General features: G+C 34.6%; 1 protein-coding gene across 1 annotated transcript in view; it reads right to left on the bottom strand.

Moving 5' to 3' along the window:
• Nucleotides 1-2,806: 2,806 nt before the first annotated feature.
• Nucleotides 2,807-15,520, bottom strand: part of MARCHF5 (membrane associated ring-CH-type finger 5) — a 58,921-nt gene continuing 46,207 nt past the window's right edge. Inside the window, exons 3-6 of the mRNA XM_051981649.1 lie at nucleotides 13,887-14,017; nucleotides 6,664-6,847; nucleotides 6,205-6,371; nucleotides 2,807-5,616 (exon numbers count right to left, since the gene is read on the bottom strand). Coding sequence (XP_051837609.1) covers nucleotides 5,500-5,616; nucleotides 6,205-6,371; nucleotides 6,664-6,847; nucleotides 13,887-14,017 — 599 coding nt within the window. The 3' untranslated portion in view covers nucleotides 2,807-5,499. The remainder of the gene's footprint in view (nucleotides 5,617-6,204; nucleotides 6,372-6,663; nucleotides 6,848-13,886; nucleotides 14,018-15,520) is intronic.

Raw genomic sequence — 15,520 nt, 5'->3', positions numbered from 1 at the left:
TAGTATAGGGTTAAGCCAAGTATAATACCACAATATGAAAGAGGCCAGAAATTACAGGTCAAACACGGTGTTATTGCAAGAACTAGCTAATGAAAAATTAGCTTTCTGCTGCAACCTCCCAAATCTTTCTTCAAAAATAAGAATCTATGGGTTACTATCATTTTTGGAGAATGAACAGCTCTTGGAGACTTTTCTAATTTTCAGGGCTGCTTAGAAACTGATGATTTAGTATAACCTTAAAAAGAGGAGTAAAACTTCCTGTTCTCAGCTCTATCCTCAAATGTGGCTACATGACAAAGAATAAAGTTGGATATACCTCATGATTTCACATTGGCATTGAAAGGCAATAGGGTTTAGAGTTGAGTCACCTGAGAGAGCATTTAATCTAGCCCCATCATTTTATTTTTTCAGAATTCAACTTAATAAAGAACTAATTCTCCTTTCCAACAAAGAAAAAATATTCATAACTGAGCAAAACAAATTTAGCCACATCAAAAAAAAAATCTCATTTGGCACCCTGAATTCATCATGTGTCAGGAGGTAGCTAGCCTGCTTTATCCATGGTCTTCTATAATGATTGATCATTGCATTGGTAAGTTTTAGTCTTTCAAAGTTATTTTTATAATATTACTGCTGGCTGTATCAGTTCATTCTGTATCAACTCATCTAAGTGTTTTCAGGTTTCTCTGAAATTATGCCTGTCATCACACCAGTATTCCATTACATTTATGTATCATAATTTATTTACTTATTCCCCTCAAATGAAGAAACAGAAATTCTGTTTCTGGTCCTTTGCCATTATGAAAAAAGCTGCTTTATTTCTGTACATGTGGGTTGCATTTCTTTTTTTGATCTCTTAAGAACCAGGCCTAGCAGGGATAGTGCTGGGTCAGAGTAGCCATACAATTCAGCCACCTTTTGGGTATGAACTGATTTATAACTCCTTAGCCACTACATGTCATTTTTCATTTTTGTCAACTTGACAAATCTTATAATTGTGAGTTGAAACTTCAGAGTTGCTTTTATTTGAATTTCCCAGATTAGTGATTTGAACTTTGAAAATCTGTTAATAACTAGGATTTCTTCCTTAGAAAACTATTCACATCATCTTTCTCTCTCTTGGGGAAATGACACCTCTGTCAGAGAAACTGGCTGCAGATTTCCCCCAGTACCTTCCCCCATCCCTATTTACCTACTTCCCTTTTAATTTTAGCTGCATTGCTTTTATTGGTGCAAAAAGCTTTTTATGTCATCAAAATTCATTTTACTTTCTGCAATCCCATCCCTTGTTTAGTCAAACTTCCCCTAGCCACAGATTTGAAAGGAAATGTCATCCCTGATCCTGTTTATTGTGTCACCCTTTAAAAGTCATGTATTTGTATGGGACTATCTGCTATCTAGGGGAAGGGGTGGAGGGAAGGATGGGAAAAGTTGAGGGTCAATGTTGAAAAATTTCCCATGTATATGTTTTGTATATAAAAAGCTATATTAAAAAAAAGTTATGTATTCATTTGGAGTTTATCTTGATATAGTCTTCATATCTCCAGGTTACTCTCTGGTTTCCATAGCAGTTTTGTTGAAAATGAGTTCTTTCCCCAGTTGCTGAGGTCAACCTTATTTTACAGATGAGAGAACTGAGAAAATGACATGGAAGGGATCATTCACTCCTACAAACCAGAAGGGATTGAAAGACCGCTAAGTCCAAAAGCACCCAATGAAAAAGTTCCCTCTGAAGCATCCTCTAGAAATGAAAGCCCACCTCTACTTGAAAGCTCTTAATGAAACAGGGCCCAAGGCAGCTCATTTTTATATGGTACTAATGGCTGTCTTTCTTTATCCACTTATATCTGCCATTGCATTGGTCCTACCCTAGTTCTAATCCCTTAGACCAAAAAGATAATGTCTAATGTCTTTTTCACAACAGTTTTTTGAACATATTTCCAGGCTAGGGTGGCTTAACTTTTAAAGCTTTTGAATCAGGCAAATATGCAATTCTGATGTCCAAAACTTTTGTCATTAATATAATACAGGCAAGGATAATTTACTTCTCTTTGCTTTCATTTATTGACCATATTGCAAATATCGTATCTACTATTTCACACTGTGGACTTACTAAGAAAGATTCCAAAACACAGAATTACACTTTAGGAGCTGGTTCAAAAGGACTACAGGTGACCAAATTAGGAGATGTAGAGAGTTGCCCAATTCGTTTTTACTTTGGCCATTTATTTTGATGATGGTAATGATAAAAACTGTGCCTCTAAAATCAAAGAAAACTACAAAAATAACCAAGAAGCCCTTTTTTCTTTTTAGTTAAAAGTCCCTTCAGGATTTTCATTTTGCTTACATTTTTGCAATTTTAGTAGAATTCTTTTCCTTTCATTGCATCTTATAAAACTTCATCTGTGAATGCAGAGAGTATAACAAGTTACTTAAGGACTACAGCTACCTCTGCTTGACCTTTTCTCCTCGACATAACTGAACTCTGCTCTTTAGCTGTAAGAGCCTCAATTGATCAGTATAAAATCTTCAGATTACATTGAAAGATGGTTTAGATAGCAACTTTCAACACTTTATCCTATTAGTGAAAAACTCTACTTAAGATATGGGTAGAAGTGAATTAATTTTTTCACTTCTTAATCAATTAAATAGGTATCATGTGCTTACTGTGTGCCAGGTTCTCAAGAGATCTGGTTTTTACTTGCATTATTATCGGCTTCAGAAGCATATCCTCCCAATAGTGACCCACAAGACAAACATTTTCTAAGTAATGACACAAAACTGAAAAAGAAATCAAACCAATTGCTGTTAGCAACAAAAGTCATTTAAAATTTTAGCAAATTTAAGAGAAATGGAATTTCCTTCATACAAATGAATGCAAATGTCCAAAATCCCAACCCTCTTTCACAGATCCCTACATACCCCAAAACCACAGGCCCAGACCAAGTTATATGTACAAAGATGCTAAAGTTAAAATTGGATGGTTATATATACTTAGCAAAGATACTATATTACCACAATTTATCTGCAAGAGGAAGTACACTTATAGAACATAAAAAGTCTTTATTCAATCTAATCTATTATTGAGATTAAATGCTATATTAAAAACAAGTTTTTTTTAAATTACAACACAATTAGCAAGGTAGTAATAGTAACTCAAGTCACTAAGCTTAATTATATATTCATCACGGTTTTATGAACATTTTCAGCTACTTTGAAAGATTAGTATTTTGAAAAAAAAATTTCTATTTGTTTTCATTGTGTTTTGTAGAAAAAGTTCAAAAGAGTAAAAATAACCAGAAATAAATACAGCAAAGCAAGCATGGAGAAATATGAACAACAACAAAATGTTTGCTCACTCCCAACTCATTGATCAGTCATTCTTTTAAATTGTACCTTATTAACTTTTCCTCCACCTCAGCTTTACCTTTTTCATGCTCTGTGGAAGCACTTTAAGAGACTTCTCAGAAAATGCCACTATGGCCTAGGGGAAATTGTTAAATTTTGAAGTGCCATGGTTCCCTTAGCGGGATAGCATAATTGCCACTTTTTTTATATGATTACTCATAACTAGAAGATAGGTGTCTTGTTGCTTATAACTGTTTTGAAGCCTGTATTGGAGCTAAAAGTGGAAGGAGAATACCCAGACCTCACTATTACTCTCTCTCCAACCATCCTGTTGCCAAGTTCTTAGGGTTGACTCTCCTCCATCACTATTACCCGGAGTAGTCAAGCACCATCCTAAGTATTAAGAATAAACAGGCGACTTCATTCTGTTTTAGCTTTAGAATAAAAGCCACTGAAAAGATGTTCTCCACAAACATTTTCTATTACTATTTTTTCCTTATTGAAAATTAAAAGGAAAGTCAGTATATGTCAAAAGTTGCAGCTATATAATCTAAATTATTTCCCAGTCAGAAATATTATAAGTGTCTTCTCTTCAGAAGTGCAATTTCCGAATTTCACTATTCAATTTCTTTATTTACTTCCCTTGGTAACTACAGCTTTTGAATATCCAATGGCCATTATATACACACACACCATTTTTATACATTTTTGTTACCTCAATATTTATTATATTCATACTATAGAAAGATACCAGTCTTTTAATTGCTAAAATTAACATACATTATTCCAATCCAACACAGTTCACGCTATAGCCAATCTATTTCTGAAGAAAAGGGAAAATAGTTAACTGTTTTTCATGCATTAAATATGCTACTGTGAACAAGAAAATACAGAAAAATAGTTTTTTAAAGGATAATTTTTAAAGCATTTAATTTTATTCAATGAAAACAACAAAAATCCATTTTGAATGGCAGGATGATGTAATAGCCACTCTTGCTACTTGAAAGAGGCTCAAAAAAACAATTTTCTTTGGAAAATGGTTATGTCAACCAACAAAATAAAGAAGTAATCATCAAAGTGTTAGCCTCAATTCTAAGATGATTCAACTCTAAAACTATCATGCTTTATTTTCCACAATCCATTGGTTTACATCCAAAGCACTGATCTTAACATCTCTTGGACACTCAATATCAATGCTTGGCAGTGACATTTTTAATGCCCATCTCCTCATTGCTGACCCAAAGACAGCTGGCTCCAAGCCTCTCCTGAGTTTGCTTCCTTGCTCATCTCCAAATCACTCTCACTATTTCTTGGTGGAGAGGAAAGGAAAAGTGTGACTTGGCAGTTGCTTCTCTGTGTTCAAATGACATGTAGACTTGTAGAAATTTCTAGAAGTATTTAAAAATCTATTGAAGATTTTAATGTTACAAAGAGCTGATGATATCACTGAACGGTCAGAACTATATGATGAACTACAAGATGTCAACATCACAGATTTAGTAGCAATAAAACGAACTGGAAGCTCTGTGAATTTTTATATATTTTAAAGGCTATTAAATTGAAAAATACTCAACAGAATCTAGGTTATTCAGATAAGCAACTGAGTGGCTTCACAAATTTTTGGTTTCATATCTATTTCATAACTCAAAAGTAAATTTCTATTTCCTCCATACTAACACTTCTATCTTCTCCATATTAACACATGCTGTTGTTCTGCAGTTAAATCATTTGCCAAAATGTGGTATTCTTATTGTTGAGTTGATGATTCTGTGTAAGAAAATAGCGAACATACAAATGTACAAAAAAGAGGCATTTGCATACAATAGTCTATGCCCTCTTTAATAACTGTACAATTTGATCTTTACACTTCTGAGCGGGGAAACACAAATAAAACCCAGTATTTATCATGCTAAGAAAATGGTTCAGATGACTGCCATAAAGGAAGTACATGTAAAACAATGAAAACAAATCACATTCTTAGGTTCCGTGATTACTGAGAGGATTTCCCCTGCCATAAGTGCTTTATTATATGTCTTAAAAATATAGGAGCAGCAGCTTATCACAAGTCTCCACTACTGTGCAATAATGATGGTATCAGAACACCACAACAGACTCTCAGATGAGGCGGTCGAACAACGGGACGTCACACCCTTATGCTTCTTCTTGCTCTGGATAATTAAGAATTTTGCGGTGTGCTTGACGCAAATATTGTTGCTGTTTGAAGTAGACCTTAAATGCTCCTTTTATGGCAACAAAAGCAATTCCACCCTAAAACACAAGCAAAGGAAAATCTTTCAAAGTTAATAGAACAGGTTTATTGTCTACTTCTCCCCTCCCCCCCTCCAATACAAATCAGGTAAAAGAGATTTAAATCAGCAAAAGGAATTATATTCAGGAGAAGTGGTATAGTCTCTATGACAGATTAGATAAGATGGCTAAAAATTAATTTGTCCTTTTCCCCTTAAAAGTTGGGGTCCCTTTGGATGTACCTCATTTACTCTTATTCCCCTCTCTTCTGCCTTTAGTTTTAAGTCTATACCGGGGATTAGGGTATATTCCTGGGGGTGGAGAGGGCACTCCATTGTTAGCAGAATCCATGCAGAATAAAAGGAGGGAATATATAAGAGAGAATGAATTTTGTCAATTCTTTTTCCTTTGGAGTAAGCTAGACATAATATATAACTGACATGAATATAGCAATAATACATAATATAGCTACAGACCACTTCACATGGTCTGTGACATTCAGTTACATGACACAACTCATTTATGTTTGTGTATACACACAGAAATTTGGTTTCCTAAAGACCCTTTTGCTTTGATAATTTTGACAAAGCAGTATTAAAGCAATCTTACCAAGATTGTCCTTTGTAGGTTAGAATTAACACTACTGAACATCAGTTTCCCAACTATCGTAGCAATAGTGGGAAAGACAAGAGCTCCACACAAAATTCGAGTAGCAGAGACATGATCTGCCAAAGGATTTGCCTCAGCTGGAATACGAGGAACAGGACATCCAATCCCTAGGGAAATAAACTGAAATATATCAACACTAATAGGGTAAAAAATGGAAATCCAAATAATCTTTAGTCACCACTGTCTATTTTTAATATTCTAATAGTTTGTAAACTGGTTCCTGGCTAATCTTATTTTTGACAGTTTCCCCCTCCCCATATTGTTAAATTTCTATCATATTTCAAAATATAAATGTGTATCTTAAAGTTTCATTCACAGAATGCCATATTCTTCCATGAGATTTTTCTGACACTTTAAAAACCAGTCTCCCACATGCATGAAACTGAGGGAATATTATACCTGGAAATATACTGTTCAAAATCTGTAGTTTATTAGAGTATTTGCGCCACAATCTAAGAACGTAGTCTTCCCAACGAATCATCTTGCCCAATATCAGCATAACAGGAATAGTGGGAAGTCCAATTAAAAGAAATAAAGGATCAGCTCTTTCCATAACATCCAAACCTTCTTTATGGCCTACCACCTGTAAAACAAGAATATTTGCTATTATATAACTTCAGACAAAGAACAGATATAGTTAATATGTTTCAGACTAACTAAACTCTCATACAACAAATTTTAAAGCAAATACAAAGGAAATGAAATAAATTTTTAAAGGAATTAGAACTAGCATGGGTGTGAGCAGCGTATAAAACAAAAAAGAGAAAAAAAACCTCAATATATGAAATAGGCAAAAATACAGAAGTTTTATAAAAATTCCTCTCCATCTCCTGCCAGTCCTTAAACCCTACATGTATGTATATTCTCCCTCTCTAATATCTTCAATCACTCCCTTTCCCAACTCCTTTATCCCCTGGAATCCATATTCTGCCCATTCCTCCTTTCTTCCCTCTACTGTTACCAGTGGTCAATCAACTGCTTTTTCACTCAAAGCCTCAATAACTCATGAATAAGTCAACCTATTCCTGTGCAGCTGTTATTGGAGGTTTAATGCTCTTGAAAAAGGTTTTTCCTCTCAATCCAAAAAGTGGGACAGACTCAGCAAAGTATATGTCTAAACCCTGGATTATATTTGGGGATACCAGAGTTGGGATTTATGCATTTTTATGGGGAGTATGGAGGAGGAAATAGTGTCTGCCAGTTTTCCTGACTCCACCAGAGGCCTCAGAAAGTTAGTCAACAAACACATAGTGGTATTATGCTAAACACTGGGAATACAAAGAAAACTAAAAACACTCCAGCTTTCACAAGGCTCACAGTCTAAGACAGGAGAGACAACTCTAAATAGGTACATAAAAAACATATACAAAATGTACAAAAAGTAATCTTAGAGGGGAAAGAAATGCTCAATCAGGGGAACTGGAAGAAGATTTCTGAAGATGACAGCCTTGAGTTGAGTCTTGAAGAAGCCAAAACAATGAAGAGGCAGAGCCAAGGAGGGAAAATACTCCACACAAAAAGGAAGGATAGTCAGTGCAAAGATGTAGAGGTAAGCTATGGGAGTGTTGTGAATAAGTACGTCTTTATCGAAGGATTGGGGAATATGTAGAAAGGAGGAAAGTGTGAGAAGACTGAAAAGGCAGAAAAGAGTAGTAAGCTTTGAAGACCCTTAAATGCCCCAAAGAAGAATTTATATCTAATTAAATGGAATAAGCAGCTATTATAGTTTATTCTAAGACAGACTTCTGCCTTAGATCAATGTGGAAGTTGAATGGATAGTGCAAAAAATGTTAAAAGCATACCAGATTTAGACTTCATCACTGGGAAAAAAAGGCAGCCTGTAACAGCTGCTTGGGATGGTTATGTTTTTAAGGAAACAAATTTAAGAGTAACAAGAGTTTGTACAGAGATGGAATGGAATATTGCTATTAATTGTCTTACTAAGACTTTGGAATCAAAGTTATTCACTGTCCTATTCTAAGAATGAATTGAGATCCTTGGTAGAGGGACAGTTGTTTTTAAATATGTCCTGTGGAAGACCAAATAGTTACCCTACTAATTTCAAAAAAGGAAGAAAAATGCCCCAAATGAGTAGGCTGGAACAAAAGGTCAAAAGAAGACTTTATTTGAACAGAAGGAAATGTGATCTGTCAGCCAGATAGAAAGCATTTTCTTTTAGAAACAGGTTTGGCTCATACAAGTTAGGTCAAAGGAAAAGAACAGCTGTTCCTATTAACATCCTTCAGTCTCTCCAAGTAAAAAAATAAAGACCTCTTTTCATGAGGAGGCTGAGCCCTTCAATCCCTTCCAGTGCCAAATTTCATAATCTGAACTTTTTGATTTCAGGCATATACATACAATAAAATCTCTAGGAGAGAAAGGAGGTTAGTAGGAATGATGGATGAGCTTTTAGAATAACTCGGCTGTTCAAGATGCCAATGCTTAGTATGCCTACCTTCTTTCTAGCATCTACTAGGAAAAAACTATTATTTTAAGAGTGATTCTTGAGGGGGCATAAAAACACAGATGCAAGGAGAGACAAGAAGTTACTTAAAGGCTGTGTTAATATCTCTTGGGAGAAGGTTTTGAAGAGCCCATTGAAGTGAAAGTGAAATGAAAAACTTAAGAGACTGATGCAATCTTTTAGTCAGCTTGGACCAATAAAAATAAGTTTTTAAAGATGCAGAAGCTATCAAAGTCAGAGGGATCAATGTCTTGTGAATCTATCTTATTTTAAATAACTTTTTCTTCTGATGATTGATAGACAAGCAGAAGGAAGATTTTGGACATAACTCCTACAGAGTAACTAAATAGTATTATCTAGTCCTGGAATTTTAAATAGTCTAGTATTGAGCTGAAGGATATATGAGAGAAGAACAGTGATTACAGTTACCCTTTATTTCAAGAGATTTTCAGGCTCAGGCATGTTTCCTTTTCAATTTCTTTGTTATTCACACGAATCTTGTATTATATAAAACTTCCCTTAACAAGAATATTCAGAATTTGCAACTGCAGCTGTGTTTCTAGTGTTTTTCCCCCTAAGATAAATGAGCTTTAAGGGAAAAAAAAAAAAAAAGCAGCAGGGCACAGGAGCACATATTTGTAAGCCCAGCTGCTAGGGATTATTAATCTTGAAGCTGACAAATCTCTTGAGCTTCAGAGTTTTGAGATGAAGTGGGTTTCATTAAATCTGCCATCACTATGATGAGCTCACAGAAGCAGGGAGGATACCAGGTTAATTGAAGAGCAAACTAAACTACATCAGAAATGGAGGTCAAAGCTTTTAAGTCAATAAGAACTGGGAGTAGGCCTTTAAATGGCTCTTGTACTTTTAGGCCAGATGGGGAGACCTAGTGTCTGGGGGGAAGAGGTATGTGTGTGTGGGAAACTGGAGAAACAAAAACCAAGAAAAATCTTATTACTCCAGTGTAATCCCTGTCATTACCAAGAACTAGCATTTTTTTTTTTTCTTCTATCAGGTGAATTCAAGCCAAATATAGTTTCTACTCTTTCAATCCCCCAAGTTATTTTTGACTTATGGGAGAACAATGCAAGCTGAGGAAGAGTAAGGAAAAAATCAGGAGATTACAGAATGAAGTACAAAAAGGAGGAAAGCTCTTAGTGTTCTCAGCAGGATTACCTGAAATAGGGGACTGGCTTAAAAGTGTGCTGAGAAATTTGGCAAGATGAGGACAATGGCAGATTTCTTCTTAGAATAGCATGTTCACACACACACACACATATTTATTCCCATTTTTTAGTTAACTGGGTAGACCATATGTTCCTTTCTTTAGGTCTCCTTTATCGAATATTTGTTAGAAAAAAGTTATCTGAAATAACTCAATTTTTGAAGCCCAGGCTAGAATTACATATCCAGATAGCTGCTTTATCACAACTCAGACTAAGCCCAAGAATAATACTTTGTAACTTATAAATACAGAATACAAATTTTAAAAGTTGGAAGGTATAAGAATTCATGTAGTCTAATTTTCCAACCCTAAAAAGAAGCTCTCTCTTTAAGATCCCTGACAAACTGTCACCTACTCTTTGAATCCATTCAATATGAAGAGTACAATAATATTCAAGCCACACTCTTTCACATAAGATAGAAGTTCTAGAATGGAAAATCTTGTAGAATTTCACATATATGATCCTATCACTGGTATACAAAGTAAACTTAAGACCAGGAACAGACTTTCACTGTCTTAAGATGGAGAAGGATTGGTGCAAAGTATAAACCAAAGGTGCACCAGAGAAAAGAAAACACGTATCAGTGAAGATTCAAAAAAACTGAAAAGATAGAATAATAGGGTTGAAACTGCCAAGATGAAATTTAATAGGGACAAATGTACAGCCTTACATTTGGATTAAAAACAAAAACAAAACTTTATAAATACAAGATGGGAATAATGTAATGGCAGAATTTCACCTGAAAAAGATCTGAAACTTTAAAGCAGATTGCAAGTTCTGTAATAGTCAACAGTATGCTATGGCAGCAAAGAAAGTTAAGATGATTTTAGACTGTATTACAGTATTTGGTGATATTATTATGACTAGTATGAGAGAGTTAGCAGTTTTGCTGTACCACAGTAAAAAAAAAAAATATTCTCCTCAGGCCACACTTGGATTGAGTTCAGTTCTGTGAATTCCATCCATCTCAGGGAGGTCACTGATAAATAGGAGAAAATCCAGAAGGGCAATCTATATGGTGCAGGTTCTTAAGAACAAGCCATGCAAAATTCAAAGAACTAGGGAGATTTAGCCTGGCAAACAAAAGACTTGACAAAAAAGAATAGTTGTTTTAAAATATCTGATAAGCTGTCATGTTGAAGAAAGGTCAGATGTGTTTTGCTTGGCCCCAAAAGACAGAAACAAAAGCAACAAAAGGAAGTTGAAGAGAGGGCAGATTTAGTTTTGAAGAAAAAAACCTCTAATAATCAAGGCTATCCAAAAGTGCCCTCCCTTCCTCCCAATACTGGAGAGGCTTTACGAAAAGACTGAATAATTACTTCTAGTTCTACAGAAAGGATTCCTGTTTGGGTATGATTTGAACAATATAATCTCAGTAGTAACCATCAGTTAGTTATAAGATGCTGTGTTACTATGAATTCCTATGTAGTACTGGAAAAGTAATCTCGAACCCAAACATCAGAGAAAGAATAAAAAAGGGATGGATATTAGAATTTTAAAAGTCTTGCCTTCAAGATAAATTAAAGGATAGAGATTTACACTATATATGTAGAAAGTGAAACTGTTATAATAATATCAAAAGCAATAGTTTGCAGGGAAAAATGTAATGATAGCTCATTGTAGATAAGGTTAATAAGGTATAAGGTATCTCTTCATAAAAGCCTGCTTGATGGATTTATTACTGGAAAGACTAGAAGGTGGTTAGCAATTTAGAGAAAGCCATGACATGGCCAGTACTCAAGCTAAGAAGAGATGGCTAATGGGATGTCCAGTACACAACACTAATTTGCTGAATAGAAAAAAAAAATAGGTTTGTAAGGAGTACTCAAATTTTAGGTGCAGTACTAAAATTTTTTTAAAAAGATTGTAACAATGACAGTCTGCATAACTACAGAAACCGGTTGGAAGAGAAGGATAGCCCCTAGGGGCTTTCAGAAAACTGAAATTATGTGGTAATAAGAAACAAAAGGTCTACACTATCAAAGGAAGAAAACAGGATTTAGGTTATCCCTTTTTATTCTTTCTCTGATGTTTGGCTTCAAGATTACTTTGCCACTGCCATGAAGGAATTCATAGTAACACAGCATCTTACAATTGGTAGTTACAGCTGAGATCATAGTGTTCACTCATATCTGAACAGGATCCTCTCTATATAACTACAAGTAGTTATTCAGCCTTTTCTTGAAGGCTTCTCAGTGTGTGTGTGTATTGGGAGGGGGGGAGAGAAAGGGTCTCCTTAGAAGCCTCTAAAATTTACTAAGTCTTGAAACTGATGATTTATTAAAAATTAAACACCCGTTAAATACTGGTATTTCATATGAAGCTAACCAAGCTTGCCTCAGAATGAAAATATGATGTTTTTCAGTTCTAGGAAAATTATAGTCATGCTCCCTAACATTCTAATTTTCTGACAGATGTGCCAAGTTTCTGTGAGAAGCCTTGATTTTATTTTTCTTTAAGAAAAAAAGATTTATGTTGGATAGGTTTTAATTTTACATATTTATGTGTGTATATAGTTTCTGTAGGTATGTATTTGATGAGAGTTGAACTGTGGAGGAATACAACAAAGAAGATTTTGTTATTGACTCTTTTCTTCTATGTCATTTGATGTACAAAAGCCCTTTTCCCTGGACTAATTTTAAGAAAAATAATTTAACTGAATCCTTGAACTGAATATGGAATTGAATAAACTGAAATATGGAATTGCAAGTGACAAATTTTCCTTTTCCATTCAATAATGGAATCAACTTAACAAACAAGACTTTTACAACTAAGTTCTGGTTTAATTCACCCACTCTATTGTCATTTTTTGCCTACTTCATATGTCTAACATAACTGGTTCCTTCTACAAGGTAGCACAATATAGCACCTCTCCTTGAGGAGCTTAAAATACAACTAGAGAAAAAGGACAAAAAAATACCTGAAAAATTAAACCAAATACAAAATGTCACAAAGCTGTAGACAATTATTTGCAAAATTAATAATATAGAAGAACTATGAATTTTCATTAGTCACTAAGTGCTAGAACTGTTTGGGAGGAATTTTACTGGGTTTTAAAGGGTTTATTGAAGAAGTGAGGGAAGTGGCAGGGAAGATGGGTTTAAAGAGTTATAGTCAACAAATTGGTTTGGCAAGAACAGAAAAGGGGAGAAAGTACTAAGAAAGGTAGTCTGGTGACAGATTTCAGAAAGCTTTAAGTTTCAAGATAAGAAATTAAAACAAATTTTGTTGGCAATGAAGAACCACTAAAATTTCTAGGATAGAACAGTGACACTGTGAAAGTGCTATTTTGGAAAGATTAATCTTGTAGTGGGAAAAGAGAGTATAGCCAAGGAGACACATTAGGAACTTTCTGTAATAGACATGAGAGCATAAAGAGTTATACTAAAGGCTGATTATGGCAAGAATAGGAAGTAATGGATGGGTGCAAGAGAAAAACTGACAGCATCTGGTGATTGAATGGATGTGGTGGCTGTTTGGGAAGCCAAGTGTTGAGGTTACATTAGAAAAATGACTAGAAAAATGGTGGGATCATTAGAGAGACAAAATACTGGGCTTTAGAGGTAAGATGTTAGAACAGACTTAGTGAAGCTGAACTGAAAGTGATAGACATCAAAGTAAAGCCATTCTTAGGCAATTAAGAGATTTAAGATATTTGAAAAAGAGTTTGGGGCAAAAGTTGTAGATTTTTAAGTTACCTCAATAAAGAGGACGGTTGAAGCTATGGAAGATGAACTTTCAAAGGAGAATGAGAGATGAAGAGCAGAGGGCTGAGGTCTGAGCCTTAGGAGACTTTCACAGTGAGGGCATATAATTTATCTCTTGACTGCTGATTTATGCTGTTAAAAACATCTTAACAACAATTTTTTAAAATCTGTTAAATCTTAAGACAGCAAAAGGGATAGTATAGAAAACTGAATAAAATGGTGAACCTGCATCACTGTCACAGCTCCATAAGTCACAGCAGTCCAATAGATGGAGCCAACCATTATTCCTGCTGCAGCAAATGGACAGGCTTTTGAGATCAGTCTATCTGCAAGATCCAAGACGTAAACAACTGGACCTATAATAAGAAGGAAAACAAACAAAGCTTCAAAATAAAAAAGGACCTTAAAGAGTATGAGGGGAAATTTTAATAATTTTTGACTTATACAATATATTCTAGTGGTCTAAATACATTTAAGGAACAATATTGTAAGATGTTACAAGTATTGTGGTAATCCTGACAGAAAGAGATTTGAATACAGTATTAGAAATTCTTAATTATATAATTACTTGTTTGTATATCTAATTTTTGATTACCAGTTGCTTTGGACTTTTTTTTTTTTAAATCACTGTCAAGGGGAACTATAGCCATCATACTTCTCTACCACAAAGCATACTTCCCTTCCACCTCTATTCTCTAATTACTCTAGTAATTCGAAGTAGGAATGACTACTCAATTTACTCTTTCTCCCTTTCTAGTTTCTGGTGATATTTAGACTCTCTGAAACTCTTACCTTACTTCATTCTGACTACACCCAGTATTTTTTGGACTAAAGTGTTGAAAAGTAACTAATTTTTTATAGTTGTAAAGAGTTGATTTTCAAGAGTACTGAAAAAAATTTGCAGGAGAAAACAGAACAGGGAAACAAAAATTATTCCTCAGTATACTTGCCTATGCTTTCTTGATGATGGTGTAAGTTTTGTAGTATTCCAATATGCTGTTATCCTATATTTGCAAGTTATGACTTTCATAATATGTTAATTTGAACATTCAAGGACTGCTTCCCTTAAGGAGCTATATGAAAGGGACAGATTTGGAGGAGGCAGACTCAACTCTAGTGTCTTTACCAAAATAACACTAGAAAGTTCAGGCTAGGTCTAGAGGTGGTAGTATACAAACATACCCAAAACTCAATATTTTCTAAGCACTTCCAGGTATATGTGCCAAGAAACATGGTGAAGTTTGCTAATAAACATGTTTATTAAATACCTACTGTGTGTTGAACATGGTACTTGGGAAATTTCATTGGATTATATAAAATATGACCCACACATAAGCTATGACCCATTTGGAACCTACAAACTAAAGATGAAGTTTATACATGGAAAAACTTATCCAGTAACACGAAGTAACAAAACTTAGCAATATGTCAATAAAACACTGATTGATACGGCATTTCAGAGACAACTTACAAGATGGATTTCTTGGCTTAGGGCCTTGAACCAGATATGGAGCTAGTTCCTATACACAGAAATGTAGCAATGTGCAAGAAAAAGAACATTACATTAGGAATCAGGAGATCTGATATATAGAATTAGCACTAACATTTAATAGCTATATAATCTTACACAACTTTTCTGAGTCTGACTTCTGTCTTCTACAACAATCTGTGCTGGATAGATAAAAACTAAGTTAACTGTCATAACAGAGTTATCGTGAATTTAAAATGAGGTATATAATGTATATGAAAACACCACATACAAGGTGGTATTTTGATTATAATAGGTTGCACTAAATAGGTCTATTACCTTGAAACGCTTTTTTTTCTGGATAGCTGGTTAATGTGGCTGCAATTCAAAT

The sequence above is a fragment of the Antechinus flavipes genome, chromosome 2, assembly GCF_016432865.1.
Source record: "Antechinus flavipes isolate AdamAnt ecotype Samford, QLD, Australia chromosome 2, AdamAnt_v2, whole genome shotgun sequence".
Taxonomy (NCBI): domain Eukaryota; kingdom Metazoa; phylum Chordata; class Mammalia; order Dasyuromorphia; family Dasyuridae; genus Antechinus; species Antechinus flavipes.
The sequence above is the reverse complement of the archived record's forward strand: the minus strand, read 5'-3'. Positions and strand labels throughout refer to the sequence as shown.